Source organism: Glycine max, chromosome 11 (genome assembly GCF_000004515.6).
Source record: "Glycine max cultivar Williams 82 chromosome 11, Glycine_max_v4.0, whole genome shotgun sequence".
Lineage (NCBI taxonomy): Eukaryota > Viridiplantae > Streptophyta > Magnoliopsida > Fabales > Fabaceae > Glycine > Glycine max.
The window spans coordinates 10,067,525-10,087,581 of NC_038247.2; the positions used below are offsets into that span (position 1 = coordinate 10,067,525).

General features: G+C 30.8%; 1 protein-coding gene across 2 annotated transcripts; it reads left to right on the plus strand.

The window, feature by feature from the left end:
• The first annotated feature begins 16,163 nt into the window (after positions 1 to 16,163).
• On the plus strand, positions 16,164 to 19,700 carry LOC100170752 (PLETHORA 2). 2 transcript variants are annotated; one of them, XM_006590175.4, is made up of 10 exons: positions 16,164 to 16,302; positions 16,401 to 16,593; positions 16,690 to 17,074; positions 17,183 to 17,265; positions 17,419 to 17,427; positions 17,546 to 17,634; positions 17,719 to 17,792; positions 18,139 to 18,189; positions 18,302 to 18,378; positions 18,711 to 19,700. In XM_006590175.4, exons 2-10 carry the CDS (start codon positions 16,455 to 16,457, stop codon positions 19,490 to 19,492), a joined length of 1,689 nt encoding a protein of 562 aa, XP_006590238.1. In that variant the 5' UTR covers positions 16,164 to 16,302; positions 16,401 to 16,454; the 3' UTR covers positions 19,493 to 19,700.
• Positions 19,701 to 20,057: the final 357 nt, after the last annotated feature.

Genomic DNA, 20,057 nt, shown 5'->3' on the forward strand with positions numbered 1-20,057 from the left:
GAGCTAGCTATTTAGGAGGAAGAATGGTGAATTGCTAATTTACTATATATATATATATATATATATATATATATATATATATATATATATATATATATATATATATATATATATATATATATAAACATGTTTGGTAGTTTCACACTTTCACCTACTTTTCTACAGATAGAATAATAAGCACAATTGAGCATTTTTTTTATTTTTAAAAATGAGCTTTCGTTAAGCTTAATGCTTTTGCTTTGTATAGGTCTGCACGCACAAATTCATACACGTCTATCCGAAATATATGGGACAAAAATTCATGCATGGGTAGTCATATATCCACATTCTATGGTCTTTAGTGATGAACACAATATACGTTTAATAAGATCTTATAAATAGAGAATTTGATTTCTTACTGCAGCTTGTTCATGTAGATAAACAGCAAAGACCAAAGAGCGCTGACTCTTTTGTTTGATAGTGGTGAAGTGGGGATTACGCATTTACATTAGCAGTAAATATAGCTTGGTACATGCATGACTTCGATATGGTTACTTCCCATTAACTCTACAGTAATTTTTTGCAATATAAAAAGAAAAGAGAGCAAAATATGAGATAAAACGAGTGAAATGATAAAGATATATATAAGAAATTGTTAGATATGAATAATAATGACTCGTGACTTAACATTATTATGTATTAACTATATCATTACTCATGTTATTTTCATATTTTTGTAAGGCCTGCTTGCACACGGGTTGTTATCATTGAACCTCAACTCCATTTAAGTTTTTATTTTTTCTTTCATAAAGTTAGCCCCTAAGTTTTCATCACAACCAATTATGACCTTTGGATCAAATTCTGTAGCAGGGCCATGCATTTAGTGGGCCTAATTCTCTATCATTTGTCAGAAAAAGGAAAGAATGACAGAACTCAGTTATTTTAGAATCATATTGATGATATGAGTGATGGTTGCATCCACCTGGAAAGCCTTAGCTGCATTTCATCATGGAGAAGATACAAACCAATTGAGGCTGCTTTATACGTTGAAGTTCTGATTTTCCATTTTGTATTTTGTTCAGCTTTCTTTATTCTTCTGGGTTGAGGCTCTCTTTATTAATATTGTTGTTATTATTGTTGGCATAAACAAATTTCAAGTATAATATCATTGCAATGTGGTTGCGGAGCTAGATTTCAAATGCGAGCGGCATAATGAGGCTACACGTATCATATATATAAGATTTGTCAACGTATACATTTATTATAACTTACTAAAACATAAAAGATGAAAACTTGAAGTTATGTACTGTATTTCGTAAGTTGTTGATTCGACAAAAAGATATTTTCAATAATAAGAGTATATACTGTTAGAAAATAAACTTTTTTATATTGGTTATTAACCGATGTTAAAATTATTGACGTTAAAGTATCAATGTTAATATTAATTGTTTAAAAATAGATATTTTTTTAACAAAAAATAACATCAATTAATTGATGTTATTTTCTTCTCACCAACATCGATTTTTTCAAAAATCAATATTGTTGTTTATTGACAATATCGATTTTTCTTAAAATTGATGTTATTTTTTGGTTTTTTTAATATTCTATTTATTTTTTTAATTGTCAACCAGTAATTAATTTATATCACACCTTATCATTCAAAGTTGTAAAAAATCACATAAAATAAGTCATGCACCAAAAGTTATAAACAAATTATATCATGCACCAAGAGTAATTATAAATATTTATAAACAACATATACCATAAATGTGTTTAGCATGTTCCAATATTTCTCACAATATATCACGAAGACTTATAAACAAAAATTTACAAAATGATAACAGTAGAGTAGTAATGTACTTTAATCACAAACAAATCTAAAACAAAACAAAGTTAGAAGTTGCATCTTGGAACTCAAATATAATTCCAGTAAGCAAACTCCGTGATGGTGTAAAATTCCTCCATCCATTTCCAGTTTTTGAAGTTTTCCTATAATGATTATAAACTATCCTACACTTCATAGTCCCTTCCAAAGTTCAGATGGGTGAATCTTGTAGCCTTCATAAACGAGTATATGATACTCGACACATCCTGAAATTAACATGAAATTCATATTAGATATGTATATAATTTTAAAATTTGACATATAGAGAAGTGTTTAATTACTCATCAGACTATTGCAAGTCACTTTCTACTCAGTCAGTAAGACTTTAAAAGTGGCTAAGTTAGAAACTTGGTGGTACAAGGAGTGTCATTTATGATAAGCTTTTGGTTCAAAGTTGCTTTTGAAGATGGCGAGGAGAAAAACACTCTGTTCAGAGTGGGTTAAGGTCACCTGATGATTCCTAGTGAGGTCATAGAACTCTCTGAGTTCTGTCCATCCAACTAGTAGAGTTGGGCTCACCAGATCTTGGTTATATGTAACAGAGTGTATGTTGCTACTGGAGTGTAGCAAATGCCAAGTAGGATCTAGTTCATCCTTTCATCTTATAACAAATGACCTATTGACTTCACCATAAGACTACATTTAACAAGCAAAGTAATATAAACAAATGTGTTATATCATGTCATGATTATTTGAGAATAGTCTTGAAATTTTTAACATGATCCATAACAAGATCAGTGTTGAACATTTCCTTTGTTTTTTTTGTTAATTTTCATCATTGTATTAGTAATTTCCTTCCAGTTTTGTTGATTTTTATCTATCGTTTCTAAACTCCATTTAAAATATAAACATGACATTAAGTAGATTTTGTCAAACCAACTAAATCCACTAAGTGATCCATTCACAAACTGACTATGCACTATGCATAGGAGCTTATTCCATGCAACTAATATAATATGCATGATACATTTGACATAACAATATGATACCAATAAATTTGCAAAACCAAGACTTCTCACACCAGCACAAAGTCTGTGGCAGAATGATATTCCTATTTTGAAAACCAACAATGATATTCCTATTTTGGGGGCCTAAAGTTGTGGCATAATTCTCACACCAGTACAAAGTCACATTAACAAGCATTTTCATGTTAGTAATACGCACAAAGTCCCAATATAAGTATTTATATATCCAGAAAATAACACATGTTTTCAACAACATACGCAGAAACAAACATTTTTATGTCAGTAATACGCATATTAACAAGAAGTAATACACATATAAACACAAAAGCAAGCATTACCATCACTATCAAAACCAAGAACGAGCCCTAGCTTCTCACTTATCATCACCATCAAAACCAAACACAAAAACAAAAATTTATAGAAGACTAATTAACCTTTCGTGAATGAATGAGAGCACGAGAGTGAGAGAATGAGAATCGCAACATGAGAGTGATTGTGAGTGCGAGAACGAGATGATAACTGGTACGAGAATAGTGTGGCTGTGTCGTCGCAAAGAGTATGTGAGAGTGAGAGTGAGAAGGATAAGGTGAGAGGTGAGTGATCGAGCGAGAACGAGAACGCTAGAAATGAGTGGGAGTGAGAAATGGTTCAGAAAGAGCATGGAAAGAGGAAGAGACAAATTTAATTTAACTAACACAACATCATTTTTTCAAAAAAAAATTGATGTTAACATGAGTTTGTTAACGTCGGTTTTTGAAAAAATCAATGTTAACATGAGTTTGTTAACATCGATTTTCTTAACGAACTTGCGTTATTTACGAATATGCCACTACATTTTTGTTAACATCAGTTTTCTAAAAAACTTATATTAACATAACAATGTTATATTCATTCTTTCTACTAGTGATATGTCTTCCTTTAAAGCTAGCTATATAGACATGGAGTGGAAACAAAGGAAGATAAGATAAGAATAAGACATTTTTTCTTATTATTTATTTTATTTTATTCTAAAGGGGTTTTACATATTATAGAAATCATCGAAGTGAATTTTATCTCTCCCAATAAAATCTTCTTCATATGCATGGCCAGGGAATCAAATTCCTATCAACATGTTTAAAAAATTCAACCATCTACCAATTGTAACAGATCTTGTAGGTGTTTTGCATATTCTATCCTACCTTATGCTTGCTAGGTTCCAAGTTTCATCTCATAAAATAACTTTTCATGTTCAAATAATTTGAAAATTCTCTCACAAGTACGAGTGCTCAAGTACCTATCCAAACTATTTTAAATTGGTAAACTCATTCAAAAAAAAGATTGAGCAAACTATTTTCGTAAAAAAAATGAAAAAATCGTATCTTTTTTTATTTGATTTAGTATGGTTTTCAGCTTTTATATTTTTAACCGGATTTTAAATTTATATTGATTTTTATTTTACATTTAAATAAGGTTTAAATGATTTTGACTTCTACTTTGTAATTTATATTAAGTTGTGATTTATAATTGAAAATTTTTTTTTTATATTTGCTATGTATTTTATATATGTTATTCCTTAACTGAGAAATTAGTCACTAAAAATTCATCTATTAATTTTTTTTTGAGGATCAATAGTTATATCATTTCATTCCTAATTTGAGATACCATACAAGAAAGGATATAATAGAAAATATGATAGCTAATATAAGATCTTGAAATCCATGTTAAGTTGTGAGCTAAAAGATTAATTTGTCTCTTCATAAAATTCATCCTAGAATTATGAAAGTACATAAAATTTGCTCTATATTTTTGTAATAAAGCGTGAAAATCGGTAAGCTTTTAAAGTTTACAATCAAATTATCAACGAACCGATTTACAATCATCTCAAAAATAAATTATCATCTATTAGTTTAAAACTCTATTACCCTACTCTAATTAAAATTTCATTTATTCGTTATCTAAAAAATAAAGGTCTGTCCCCTAATTAAAAAATACAATAAAAATCAAAATCGTGCAATTCAAACTGCAAAATTAGAGCATATTAAATTGGTTTCAATTTGGTATTTTTGTCAAATTAATCCAAGCTTTGCTGCAAGTTTTTTACAATCAAATCAGATGATTTTTTTTTTTTTGTAATCTCAAATCGATTCAGATGGAAACGCAAACGCTCCTACTTAAAAGTCACAAATGTCCAATGAGGACAATATTGTTCGAGTCAAAAGTACATGATTGCCTATGGAAAATGGTTTTACTTCAGTGTATCTTTTAAATCGTAACAATCCAACAATGTTTAATTTTTAAGTGATTGCTAGTTGTACTAAAAGAAAAATTCTCTTTACTCAGATAGAAAGTCAATATAATACAGATTTCACGGATGCACACACACACAAAATAATGAAAATATCATGGAGAGCCTAACTCTTTAAACAACACACTACTTTTCATTTTTGATTTTAAAATATTACACTCTCCCATCTTTTCAAATTTGTCCATTACTAAACCGTAAATTTCTACCGTAATAACAACTGAAAGCCATTTTAGAGTATTTACATATACCAGGTGTTAATGCATATTAAATTACATTATCATTTTAGAGAGCTTCTTTTTCTTTTTGTCGTTATTGATCATGGCTGGCTTATCTCATGGTAGCGGCACGGCGCCAACAACAATAGGATCGTTAAGGAAATACTATACTATTTCAATTAATAGATTATGCAGCATTCTTCTTCCCTAGGATGTCTAATAATTGAGGTAATACGGAGCATGATTGACTAATTAATAGTGGTAAGAATGACAATTGCACTCTTCAAATTGTGAATTCTACTTCTAACTTATAATACAGTACTATAGTGATAGATGTTGGTGGCCGGAAAAGTGAAGGACATGGAAATTACTCGGTGAAATTGGCTTATTCAATCGTGAAGGAGAATAGTATTAGGAAATTTTGACAGAACACGGATTTTTTTAAAGTTTGTTGTGGAACAAGTGTGTACGGCTGAAGCCTGAAAGTGAAGTTATTTGCTTGGAAATATTTGTTGCAGAGAATAACAGAGAAAATGAATTAGCTAGCACCTAGCAGAAGGAGTTATTTCGTATTTCCCAAGCTGAGTAAAGTGGATTGGAATTAGTTTTGCTATGCCAGTCAACATGGATTGATCTCACATTCAGCAATTCCATGGATTAATTGAGAGACAAAGGACAGATAGCTAGCAAATTGTGGCATGTCATATATTGTTTGCAATAGTATGGCCACTTGTGGCTTGCTAGAACAAAGGCTATTTTCAAGATCACAGTTATCCAAATCTGAGTGGAGCTTATTTAAAAACTAAGGCTGTGGTTTTGGTTAAAATGAAATCATCCGAGATATCAGTATCCCAAATGTATGCTGGCATATTGCTAGATTATAACATTCATCTTTTCGTTGATTCGGCCATTATAACAACATGGAGATCATTTTATATGCATCAGGGGTAGGTGTTTAGTGGGGGATGGTTATCTAAAATATTTTTGTATAGAAGGCATTTGGTTATTCGTTTTCATAATGTGGAGGATCTGTTTATGGTACAACAGGAGAGGTTGGCTAGCTAGGAACATAAAGGTGTCCATTTCTAATTTTGAGTATGACTGGTACTCCATGTTTTAATATAGTATTTATTTTTCTATATATATATATATAAAAGAATGTCTCATCTACTATCATCCTAGACATAAATAATTATATCAAAATTTCAAGCTGAATATGAATTAATTAAGATAAAGTTGTCTTAGTTCACCCTTAGAGGTTTGCTCATTCGGATCACAAGGATAGAGTTTCCTTTACTTGGGGAGACTAGCTAGTCGTCATGTGGCTAATTATTGCAAGCATTCCAAATTTCCCTTTGAGTTCAATGCCATAGCATCATCACCAGATTGGTAAACCATTCAAGTTGGAAGACCTTAAAATTGCGAATTTACTTAATGAGACTGTTGAAGCGAAAAAATTGTAATGAACTGTGTCATGTGTTTCAAAATATACTTGATAGGAATATAACAATATTGAATCGAACAGTCCTAGAAATGTAATTTTGCATTTTGGTTGAAAAGATGAGTAATATATCCAGATAGATTTGCTCAGTCCATCATTTATCATGTGGTGTTTGAGGAAACCGAGGTTGATGATCGTTGTCAGAATCTTGCCGGAGATTTGGTGTGCGGAGGCTTCCCAATGTGGTCGATGAGTAGTATCACTATCATGAGATTTGGTTTTCAACAACCTAATTCAGGGAAAATTCTGTAATTTTAAAGTAATAATAAGATATTCTAATTATTGTCTCCTTGTCAGTTGCAATTACTATGATAAATGATGAACTGAGCTAATCTATGCTATGATAGTGTTTTTATGTTTAAATAATAAAATTAAAATTTTATAACCAAAGAGTAATATTGAGCGTCATTAAAAAAAAAGTTAGGTGGTGCAAGTGTAATTTAATCAAGAGTTTATTCTTCTTTAGTTATTCGCAAATTTATTAAATTCTGATAATCTTTTATTTAATGTATCATCTTGTGAGTAACCAGTATATCATTGAAAATCAAATTGCAAAAATTCATTGTTGAGTCAGTAAGCATTTTGGGTCTGGTTTTTGCCAATGATTACAGATAATAAACTGGCGCTAGTTTTCAGACTTTTTTTAAACAGTAGTTTCATGCTTTTAGTCTTTTTCTTTTAGGTCCAAAGGCTTTCAATATTTTAGGGAGTTGTTTGGGGGCACTCATCATCTTATTGAGACACTCAGTAACTTTCCAAAATTTGGAAAATATCCTTATGATATTTTTGGTTATAAATAACAGTTGTATTTTTTTTTTATTTCTGCAGTGCCATTTTTTTTACAAATTTTTCGTAACTTAGTGTAAGTTGTTTTCGATAAGGATGGTTTGAAAGCGTATTTAATTTCCGATGGTGTACGTGAATTTATCAGAAGTATATGATGATTTTAACTGAGCTAATAGACACATTATGTTATAAATAAATCGTGTTGCTATATATAACACTAAGATTTCTAATTTATATTTAATGTATATGTAAATTTACATAATAAATTTTGTGATGATTATTTTTTATATAATAAATAATTTGTTTACATATATAAATTATAAATAAAAATGATAGGTTTAATAAGTATTTGCATATGTAAAAAAATATCAAATTTATTTAATTATCAATTGTTATAAAAAACATCTAAATACATCATTCAATTAAATATCATATTTATTTAATTTTTAATCATTATAATAAACATCTAAATACATCATTCAATTAAATATCATTTTTTTTAATTATCAAATTTTATAAATAAAATATATGAATAAAAAATTTCTAAAAAAATAATTTTTTTAAAATTAAAACATATGGATTAATAAATAAATTTTAAATCTTAAATTTTGGTTTCAATATTTTTTATAACTATCAAGTTTAATATATTTTTAAATTTGATTTCAATCATTATCTTAAACTAACAATCTTATCATAATTTAAATTTTGGTTTCAATATTTTTTATAACTACAAAATCAAATATATTTTTAAATTTAATTTCAATCGTTACCTTAAGCTAACATTCTTATCCTATCTTAAATTTTAGTTTCAATATTTTTTATAACTATCAAATCTAATATATTTTTTAATTTGATTTCAATCATTGTCTTAAGCTAACAATCTTATCATATTTTAAATTTTAAATTTTCGTTTCAATATTTTTTATAACTATAAAATCAAATATATTTTTAAATTTAATTTTAATCATTACCTTAAACTAACAATCTTATCATATCTTAAATTTTGATTTTCATATTCTCATAAATAAAAAATTTAATATATTTTTAAATTTGATTTCAATCATTATCTTAAACTAACACTCTTATCATATTTTAAATTTTAAATTTTGGTTTCAATATTTTTTATAACTACTAAATCAAATATATTTTTAAATTTGATTTCAATCATTATCTTAAACTAACAATCTTATTATATTTTTAATTTTAGTTTCAATATTTTTTATAACTACTAAATCAAATATATTTTTAAATTTGATTTCAATCATTATCTTAAACTAAAAATCTTATCATATTTTAAATTTGAAATTTTGGTTTCATAATTTTTATAACTAACAAATTTATTGTACAATTAAAATTTATGTTTCAATATTTTTATAGCAAATTTTAGTTATTAAAATTTTTCATTTAAATATTTATTGTAACTAAAAAATTTAATTTTTTTAATTATGATTTCAATATTTTTCATAAGTAACAAATTCAATATCTTTTAAATATTTGTTTCGATTTTTTTTAAAAGTTAGACAAATATAATATAACAATATTGAAAATTAATTGTTTCACCAATCTAATCTTAATTTTAGTCATCTTAATAATAATTGACAAATCAAAATTAAAAAAAAAACAAATTGAGAAGAAGAAAAATTGAAAAAAAAAATATTCATAAAAAAAAAATCATACGGAATAGCAATCCGTATGTGATTTTTCCAGAAAAAAATGTCATTTTTTTTGTTGGAGAGGAAGAAGAAGAACAATGACACGCAAAGTAGAGGAAGAAGAAGGAAAGAAGAAAAATCACATCCACACGGGAAGTGGAGGAAGAAGAAGAACCACAACCACAAAAAAGAAGAAGGACAACGGTGACAGGAACACCGAAAGAGGAGCAAGCGGATCAGAGGAAGAGGAAGACGAAGAAGTGGTCGTAGGCAGAGAAGAAGGAAAGTTGTATGGACAGATAAGTAGGAGTATTTATAGTATTAGGGTTAAGGGCATTTTGGACTTTTTGTCATCGTTGTTGGGTGTCCCAACAAAAATGCTAGATGCATCAAGTAACACCCAATATCTAATTGTATGTTCAAACTTTTAGACTAATGCAGTTTTGAAGTAGGCCGAGGCCCTTAGCTCTCCAAATGAGTTGGGCCTTGTCTTATGACCTTCACTTTTTCGGCTTCTAAAGCTTATGGTAATTACTATTGGCATTACAATTGCTAATGGCACTACCCACATGCTAATGATACATGACCCTTCCTCTCCGCAACCATTCCTCCCCCCTCATTACAACCCCTCCTTCCCCCTTCCAAATCGGATCACCATCCCAAACCCCTCAACAAAACCTCCAACAAAAATCCAAAAATGGTGGTGCAAAGGAGTCGTGCTTGCGGTGGTGGGGTGTGTGAATGACACCACATAAACAATGCCTCGAAGGGGAAGTGTGGCACAATGCAATCTGGTTGGATCTCGACTCGGAAAGGGTGGCGCAGCGCAACACAATCTACATGAATCTTGACTTCGGAATGGTGGCGCGAGGCGACAGTGCTTGATGTTGGAGGGTAGTGCTACTTGGTTCATGAGGTTAGGAGAATGGGAAGTCGTGTAAGGGGAGGGGAGGAGCCAAGGGGTGTAGGGATTTGGATTTGTGGGCAAAAGAGACATTTCATCCCATTTAATAGTACCAATAGTACTTGTGGTAGTAGAAATAGTAATTCTCGAAACTTAATATTCCAAAAATAAAATCCAACCCAAGCATATAAAAAAAAACAAGCCTCTGGATAAATTTATCATGGCAAACCCTAGCAACATTATGATAAACTTATGACAAACCTATCAACATAATTTTCTAAAACACTCTTTTAGACACGTTTTTTTATTGTTAAAATTTATTAAAAATTAGACAATTTTGTGGATGTCTTATTTTATTTAATAAATCCTTTCATAATTTTATTTTATTTTTAAATAAATTTTAACTGTTTATATAAGAAGTGTATTTGAACAAATGTGTTAGAAAGTATGTTACTAATATTTCTCAACTTATACCTAATAACATCACCTATATTTTTTGCATATCAAACACTAGAGGTCAGCATGACACAACCTGACTTGCTAACCCAACCCCGCGCCAATGTTGATTTGAATGAGTTTTGGTTTTGAAACAACAAGAAGAACAACAACACTAAAGAACCTGCTTGTCGAAAATCCTAAAGCTCAAACAAAGTGAACCCTACAGTTGTGTTGTGCAATAAGCTTCGATAATGCACGACTCCGCATGTATGAGATGACGACATCTATTTGACGGGTGTTCTCCCATTTAATCGTTTTTGCCTTTTTCAAGAGTGATGTAAATGTTGCCTTTTGCTAGATTCAGAAAAAAGGTCCAAAAACCATTATATATACTGGTTGCAAATAATAATTTTGATTTCGGCCACATTTTACTCAGCATTTTGGAAAACCAATAGTAAAGTCTTTTTTCTCCTATCAAAAATGCAAAATAATAATATTTTTATATCAAACAAGTGAAGTGTAAATGATCAAAGTGCTATAGTAATTTTATAAAATGTCAAATTATTTTATAATATGAACCAATCAATAAGTATTTTAGGTATGAATTTTATACAACACGATGAGTAAAAAATGATTTATACAACACTTTTTTCAATTTCTTTCTTTGTTTTTTCAAATTTTTTTTCTTAAAAATGAAGTCATTATTCAACCTATAGTATTTACATTTTCTTTTTTATTCTAAATAATGTAAACTTGTTATTATGTAGATTATTGAAATTAATTAGACTTAAGTATATGATGATATATTTGATTTGAACTTTCGTGGGTGTATTTTAAATATTCAGAACCCACAAAGTTATATATTATTTTTAGATAAAACAAAGTAAGCAAATTTATGGATCGGAAGAACCTTTTATATTTTGGAATCAAGTATTATTGAATAGCTTCTACTAGTATATTTGAAGGAATCGCTATCATTATGTGTATGTTTTACTAGTATGAAACAATTGAGTGCATTTCTTTCTCTATTTTCCCCTTCGAGATGAAATCCACAAAACGAAGTCGTACTTAATTTCTACAAGAACTCAAAAGAGAGCAAGCAGCGTGGACATGCATAAAAATATACCAGTAGTTGCATTGAAGACCATCATATTATACATGCATTGCATATTCCTCTTCAATGGGTGACCAGTTCTGAGAAGCTCGCATATATAGCATTGATGACTAAAAAAATTAATAATTTCTTATTATGTACAAGTATTTTATATTCTAAAACAATGATGATTAAAATCACGACTCTGCACTTAATTCATTCCCGCATTTAAAAAAAAAAAAAACAAGTTCCTATAAAATCATCTCTAACTACTCTGTATTCCGAATCCCAGGAACACACATACATGCAGAAGCGGTGCTTGCTTATATGCAGAGAATTTTACTTTATTTAATTTTCTTGTCTCCTTCGTTATCCTCAGTACTGGTGCTTTAGAAACAAACCTAAACCTAGGTACAGCAAGCTATGAGGGTTAGGGTTAAAATTAAGATCATATTGAGGAGGGGCTCACACCAAACATAACACATCAACCTTTTCGAGTGTTTCATTTCGAGGCGACACGAGCACTTTCCCGGCATTTCCTCCCATCTCTTGGAAATTCTCAAAATTTTCTCTGGATCCTCGTGAGCTCCGTTGTCCACAAATGCCCTCCAACCCTTCATGCAATTACCCTCGTGTCCTCCTTTAAACCATCAAAACTTATTACTGTGGTTTTTCTCCCCTCACAAATGAATTAGTCTAATTCAACTTGATTAGATAGAGTCTACTAAATACAATATATAAGAGTATAACTTTATAAACAAATAAATTTTTTTACTATATGTATTATTGGTGATAAGATGATGGCATAAAAATATTTTGTGACATACACATATATATATATATTGAACAGCATATAATTATGACTTTTAATATAATTATAATTATAATAAAAATCAATAAATTTATGATTCTGGGTACTCCTTTGTCAATAATAGAATGAGAATGCGTTCTAGTATTATACTTGTACACTATTTTCTGATCACTAAATAAAGTACTGCTAAAATGAATGGCTAATATTAATCTTTGAATTTTGAAACCAAACAAACTTGTTACTCCAATTAATGAAGGATACATAGGTAATGAAGGGATAATTTGGGGGTAGGGTGGTGAGAGCGTGGTCAAAGTTCTTTAGCCATTCGTGTTTTTTAGTGCAGGCATGCGTTCTAGTATTAGTGCAGGCATGCGTTCAAAATTCAAAGATTAATAAATTTATGATTCTGAGTACTCCTTTGTCAATAATAGAATGAGAATGCGTTCTAGTATTATACTTGTACACTATTTTCTTATCACTAAATAAAGTACTGCTAAAATGAATGGCTAATATTAATCTTTGAATTTTGAAACCAAACAAACTTGTTACTCCAATTAATGAAGGATACATAGGTAATGAAGGGATAATTTGGGGGTAGGGTGGTGAGAGCGTGGTCAAAGTTCTTTAGCCATTCGTGTTTTTTAGTGCAGGCATGCAAACCGAATAATTGGCTGGTTTGGCTGCAAAGTTTGAAAGTGAAAGTGGCTGCATAGTTTGAAAGTGAAAGGCCGAAGACAAAGAGAACCCTAAGCAGGAAGGGACAACGGACAGGTGTCAGTCACATTCTCCTGACTCTGAACCTGAAACGGCATGACAACAATCTGATTAATTTTGTGTTGACTGTGTATGGCCGGTGGCGAATCAGTGCCAAGAGCCACCATGCACCCCTTCCTTCAGTTTCATTCGCTAAACTCTATTTATTCCCTTCGTCTTCCACATTTTCCAAGAAAAAATTAATAGTAAATGAAAACATTTCACACACTGTGAGATTTAATAAACAGATTCCTCATCAATATGAATGCATGCACTTTGTTTTCTTCTTTTTAGTTCCATTTTCATTTCTACTATACCCTTTTTATTTTTTATGCTTCAGACTTGTGTTTTTTGACTTCTTGCATGCATAAGTTTTTAGGAAATGCTTAATTTAGGTATATGGACAAAAGTGTTTTCACGTTTGGAATGGTGATGAGTGCTTTCACCGCTTACAAGAACTAGTTTTTAGTTATTGAGGTATAAAAATTGTAACAGCGAGAGACGTGGGGTTTTGCTCCCTTATTGTGTGCACTTCGGTCAAAATCACCTATTGTTTATGTGCAAGAATTTGGCGGGAACAGTGCATCATCAACATTGGCAGGTATTTTGAATTGTTTATTCTTTGCTTCCAATGCTTCTCACTGTTATTGTTCGTAATATCACTGTTACATTAACTTTAATATGTTATATATAGTAATCTATTTTTTTAGTTTAGATTCTTCTAATTGATCTCATGGCTAGCTAGTGAGTTAATTATCTGAGATTGTCTGGTCCAAGGTTTCTAATTTCTAACCACTTTATTAGTAAAGTTTCTGCACTTCTCAATTTTGTAGAAATTAAAATTAAGTTTTGTGAATAGATAACATGCATATGGATTCCCTCGCTCTTGGACATCTGATTAGTGTTTATACTCCGAAAATTGTATAGTATTCAAATATGGAATCGTTCTTTTCAATACATAGCTGGGCTTTTAATCTTCTCTCTCCATTAATTTGCTCAATAAAAATTTTAAAATTGTACGATATATGCATAAAAAAAATGTGATATGGTTATGGTGTAGTTCTTGCATGAGATGTCTACAGGTACAAATTAACAACCATTCAAATAAAATAATAAATTTTATTTATACATTTTTTTATAGGCTAGAGTTAATTTATAAATGTTAAAACACATGCTGAAACTATTTTAATATCATCTTCAGCTTTTGTTTTTCTAGACTTATACCTTATGCAAGCATTGGTTATAGTCACATCTTGATTATAGCACAAAAAATTTATAAACAATATATAATACAGAATCTCTCTACCTTTAATTTTGTAAATCTATAAATCACAAGTAGTAGTTCACTGAATCCCTACATTTCATTCTGCAATTGTAATTTCATCCCTCTCAACATATATTATGGCATGCAATATTTATATATGTAATGCTAATCATATAAAAACTATTGTTTGTGCTTATAATTGTACTGAACATTTTAACGTTGTGCTAAGTTATCAAAATACTTATGTTCATAAAAGATGTGCGTGTGTTGTGCTGTAATTGCGGTATATTACGAGATCCAAGCTTTGCCTGGCTAGTAACTTAACTTATTCCCTATCTCTACTAGTTGAATATATTATAAACTATTGATCTATAACTTAGACATTCCATAAAATATGAAATTTGTGCCATGTTCAGTAATCATTTCATTCGGATACGAGAAGATGCATTAGGACTAACATATATAGAATGCTAAGTTCGGGCAACTTAAGCCACTGTGCATAGATGATGGTTAGCTGGATCTTTTTAATTTTTTTATATCCTAGAAATAGACCTTTTAGGATGAACCTTAATCAAAGGAGAATACAAGCTTCTGGGGTTAGGAAGGACACAACCCTGCAGATACATTATAACATTTGTTTAAATTAAATTAATTTAATTTAAACTACAATTTCAAGCTATTGGCCTTTTGACGGGTGAGGAAATCGAGTAGGTGGTCAACAGATTTTTACTTGGGGGAACAAACGAAACCCTTCGAATTATATTTCTTAATTGGTGCTCAATTGAATCACGTTAATTAAATAATATAAATATGCAATACAACTTGGTCTCATTTTGAACAAAAAGTAATTCTTACTCTTTCATTCAGTACTTTTAATTTTTAATATGTCGGATTTTCACTATATAGTATTGCATACCGTACTCATGCATCTTTAACACATGCACGACTCGGGGATCCATAGATTGGTTTTTCTCTGTTACTACAAATTTATTTATAAACTACTATATACCAAATTCGAGAGTTTCTCTACAATATGGACTTGATGAGTTCTACCTGATGTTTAATATCATATTTCAGATCTTTATTTTAGTTTCATTCATTAATATATATTATAGTATGTATTTATGTGGTTTGTATACGCAAAGAGAGAGAGGTCGGCAGTCCAACTTTACGTAGAGTCGTTGATTTTGAGACCGAAAGATACATGATTTGTAGTGTGTGGGAATGCTGGGCTTTTGGGAGTCATTGTTTTCATAGAACGAGGACGAGAGTTCCAATAAACCAAGTGGGTAGAGAGAGAGAGGAGGTGTATGAAAGATTGTTTTTTTTCCAGTTAGAATGGTGCTATTGTCTCTGGTCAAAGACTGAAGGGATTTGAAGGATAATAGTTTAATAACACACTCGTGTCCCTAATAATATCTTACTTACATACATATTAATTATTTAATAATCATTGTAGGCAGATTTTAACTTTGTTTTTTAGTGTTGGAAACTGGTGGAAAGGAGTCAGAGTCTACAAAATCGACCTTAGCTAAAGGGGTGCAACAGTTACACATCATTTTTAACTATTTAGCTTTTTAAAACTATATTAATATACATAATAGTAGGACAGAGAACATGGAAGAAGGGAGAGGGGAAGCTCTTTAAATATTGTTAAAATGTTCCTTTGTTAGCCCTTTCTTCTCTCCCTTTGTCTCAAGTTTTGGAAGTTCAAAAGGGTGGGAGAGATACAAAGTGTTCATTGATTTAAACCCTTGCTAGAACCCTAATTGGTAAACCTATATCTGTTCTTTGGCTATCTTTTATTTTTCCCATCTTTAGTTTCTCTTTCAAATATTCATTCTCTATATCTTCAAATTTAATGTATTAGATACACAGGTGGTTTTTGATTTGGTGAAAGGTAAAGCAAGCAAATAAGGGCTCAATGAACAACAACTGGCTTTCGTTCCCTCTTTCTCCTACTCATTCTTCCTTACCAGCTCATGATCTTCAAGCAACTCAATATCATCAATTTTCTCTTGGGTTAGTGAACGAGAACATGGAAAACCCTTTCCAAAATCATGGTAACCTTCTCTCTCTTCCCCTTTTATTCCTGCTATTTTTATTTTTAATTTTCTTTTACCTATTTTGGTTGTTAAATTATTTAATTAATTCAACAGATTGGAGTCTTATTAACACTCATAGTAGCAGCGAAGTTCCAAAAGTTGCTGATTTTCTTGGAGTGAGCAAGTCTGAAAATGAGTCAGACCTTGCTGCCAGCTTGAACGAAATTCAGTCAAATGATTCAGATTATCTATTCACAAACAACAGTCTGGTGCCTATGCAAAACCCTGCGGTGGACACACCTAGCAATGAGTATCAAGAAAATGCTAATAGTAGTTTGCAATCATTGACATTGTCCATGGGAAGTGGTAAGGATTCAACATGCGAAACCAGTGGTGATAATAGCACAAACACTACTACTACTACTACTGTTGAAGCTGCACCTAGAAGAACATTGGATACATTCGGGCAGAGAACATCCATATATCGTGGAGTAACGCGGTTGGATTGTCATTCTATGCTTTCATTGAATCCGATTTATATTTTGTATTGTTTAATTTGTTGCTTTTGTTTTCGCTCTAATTCTGCATATTATATGAAAATATATAGACATAGATGGACTGGAAGGTATGAAGCTCACCTTTGGGATAATAGCTGTAGAAGGGAAGGGCAATCAAGAAAAGGACGCCAAGGTGATTAAACTTCAAATTAATTAATTACTTTTAGATTTTTATTCATCTTTTTCTTTGAAGTTGTTTAGGTAATATTATTAATTGGGAGTTTTATTAACACATTTTTCTTAAATGTTTTGCTTATGTACATATTTCTTCTCAACTTTCATTCAGTTTATTTGGGTAAGTGTTTCTATTTCAGTTTATTTTCCAACCCCTTTTCATTTCATATATGTTTCTGGAGATGTAAAATCAGATTAAAAACGTATATTGTTTCTTTTAATTTGTTTTGTAATTACAGGTGGATATGATAAAGAAGAAAAAGCAGCTAGGTCTTATGATTTAGCTGCACTGAAGTACTGGGGGACATCCACCACTACCAACTTTCCAGTAAGTTTATGACTGAAGTTTTTCAATACTTCTCAGACACTACTGGTTCAAAGGAAAGTTCATTGATTTCATTTTGTTTTACAGATTAGTAACTATGAGAAGGAATTGGATGAAATGAAACACATGACGCGACAAGAATTTGTTGCTGCCATTAGAAGGTGATTAATTACGAGATACATGCATAACGCAAATTAAATATACAAGTCAATAATATAAATAGTGCAATAATTGTTAAATTAAGTAGTGAATTTTATGATATTTAAACATTAAGGCTGCATTTGTATAGATTCTAATCTTTAACTAAATGTTATTTAATAAACTTTCATAACCAGAGAACTTAATTATTTATACACTTGAATATAATACTTTTTGAAATAAGTTGGAGCTTATTTTCATGAAACTTGATACTTGTTATAATAAGTTAAGATTATATACTATACACTTCAATAAGTTTTGTAGAACACTTCAAATGTTTGTTAAACATATTGCGGTAATAATTTGCAGGAAAAGCAGTGGTTTCTCCAGGGGTGCATCAATGTATCGTGGAGTTACAAGGTCTGAAAAATGGCATAACAATGCTTTCTTCTTTTTCTTCCTCTCATCACATGCATTCTGTTTTTTTCTTTCTACACTTTTTCTTAGCAAAATATTATTATTCTTTGATTAGGCATCACCAACACGGAAGATGGCAAGCAAGAATTGGCAGAGTTGCAGGAAACAAAGATCTTTACTTGGGAACTTTCAGTAAGCCACACATTTAACCCCTTGCAAAGAAAGTTACACTAAATAGAACTTCAAATTAACCATTTCCTATATGTAAAAAAAAAATATTTATTAATAGAACTTAACCTCTTAAATAGACTTTAATATATCGAATTATTAATCCTTGACTCGGATAATATTTTGAGATAAAAAGAAATTAAAAAAGAAAACAAACACAATAATTTTGATAACAATAATAATACATAAACATTCTTTTATTTTAAATATCTTACCAACATCTTCTATTTATTTTTTTCTCTCTTTCTTCTCATGTCAAAAACTCTATCTTGCCTGATTTATTATTCTCGTTGCAGGTACTGAAGAAGAGGCTGCTGAAGCATACGACATAGCTGCGATAAAGTTCAGAGGTCTCAACGCTGTCACAAACTTTGACATGAGCCGCTACGACGTGAAAGCCATCCTTGAAAGCAACACTCTCCCAATAGGAGGAGGAGCTGCAAAGCGTCTGAAAGAAGCTCAAGCTCTAGAATCTTCGAGAAAGCGCGAAGAGATGATTGCACTAGGATCATCCACATTCCAATATGGAACCACAAGCTCTAATTCTAGGCTACATGCTTACCCTCTAATGCAGCACCACCACCAGTTTGAACAACCTCAACCTCTGCTAACTTTGCAAAACCATGATATCAGTTCTCACTTCTCTCACCAGCAAGACCCTTTGCATCAGGGTTACATCCAAACGCAGCTTCAGTTGCACCAGCAGCAGAGTGGTGGTTCTTCTTCTTATAGCTTTCAGAATAATAATATAAATAATGCTCAGTTCTATAATGGTTATAATCTTCAGAACCACCCTGCATTGCTTCAGGGAATGATTAACATGGGGTCTTCATCTTCTTCATCTGTGTTGGAGAATAATAATAGTAACAATAATAATGTTGGTGGGTTTGTGGGAAGTGGGTTTGGTATGGCTTCTAATGCAACGTCGGGGAACACGGTGGGGACGGCGGAGGAGCTAGGGCTGGTGAAGGTGGACTATGACATGCCGACTGGTGGTTACGGTGGATGGTCGGCGGCGGCGGCGGCGGAGTCCATGCAGACGTCGAATAGTGGGGTGTTCACAATGTGGAATGACTGAGGGAAGGGAAGCTAGTTCTAGTAATGTATGGCACAACGTACGAGTTAGTTACCATACAATTTTGTTATGCTTTTTTCTTTTTTTTTTTGTTTTTGGGTTTTTTAATATTCTCGCAATTGGAAAAGAAAATAGGTGCTGATTTTCTGTGACTAAGGAAGTGAGCAAAGACCATATATCTATTTATATTTATGTCTCTTGTTATGGCGAATGTTTGTGAGACTTTTGCTTGATTTAGGTAAACTAATCAAACACTGACTTATATGTACTAATGTTTTATTTGTTTAGCATTGGATTACCTCCCAGTTCTATCACTTTTTAATAAAATAAAAAAAACTATATGAGAAATTAATATATGCATGCTATGATTAGATAAACATTAAGAGCTGGAAACTGATTTTCTCACAATTTTTTTCACAAATCTTATAATCGAAGAGACAAAAATTAAGATAATATGAGAGATGTGACATGCATAAATTCTAAAAAAATGTTAAAGAAAATTCTGATATAATTTATTATAAGTATGTTATCACTGTTAAATTAATATAAAAAAAGGTAGAGTTTGAGT

Bases quoted from the DNA above. Each gene is read 5' to 3' on its own strand.
- LOC100170752 (XM_006590175.4), top strand. From the start codon at position 16,455: ATGAACAACAACTGGCTTTCGTTCCCTCTTTCTCCTACTCATTCTTCC. The intron at 17,793-18,138 runs GTGATTAATTAC...AATAATTTGCAG, and splicing joins TTTGTTGCTGCCATTAGAAG to GAAAAGCAGTGGTTTCTCCA. The intron at 18,190-18,301 runs GTCTGAAAAATG...TTCTTTGATTAG, and splicing joins ATGTATCGTGGAGTTACAAG to GCATCACCAACACGGAAGAT.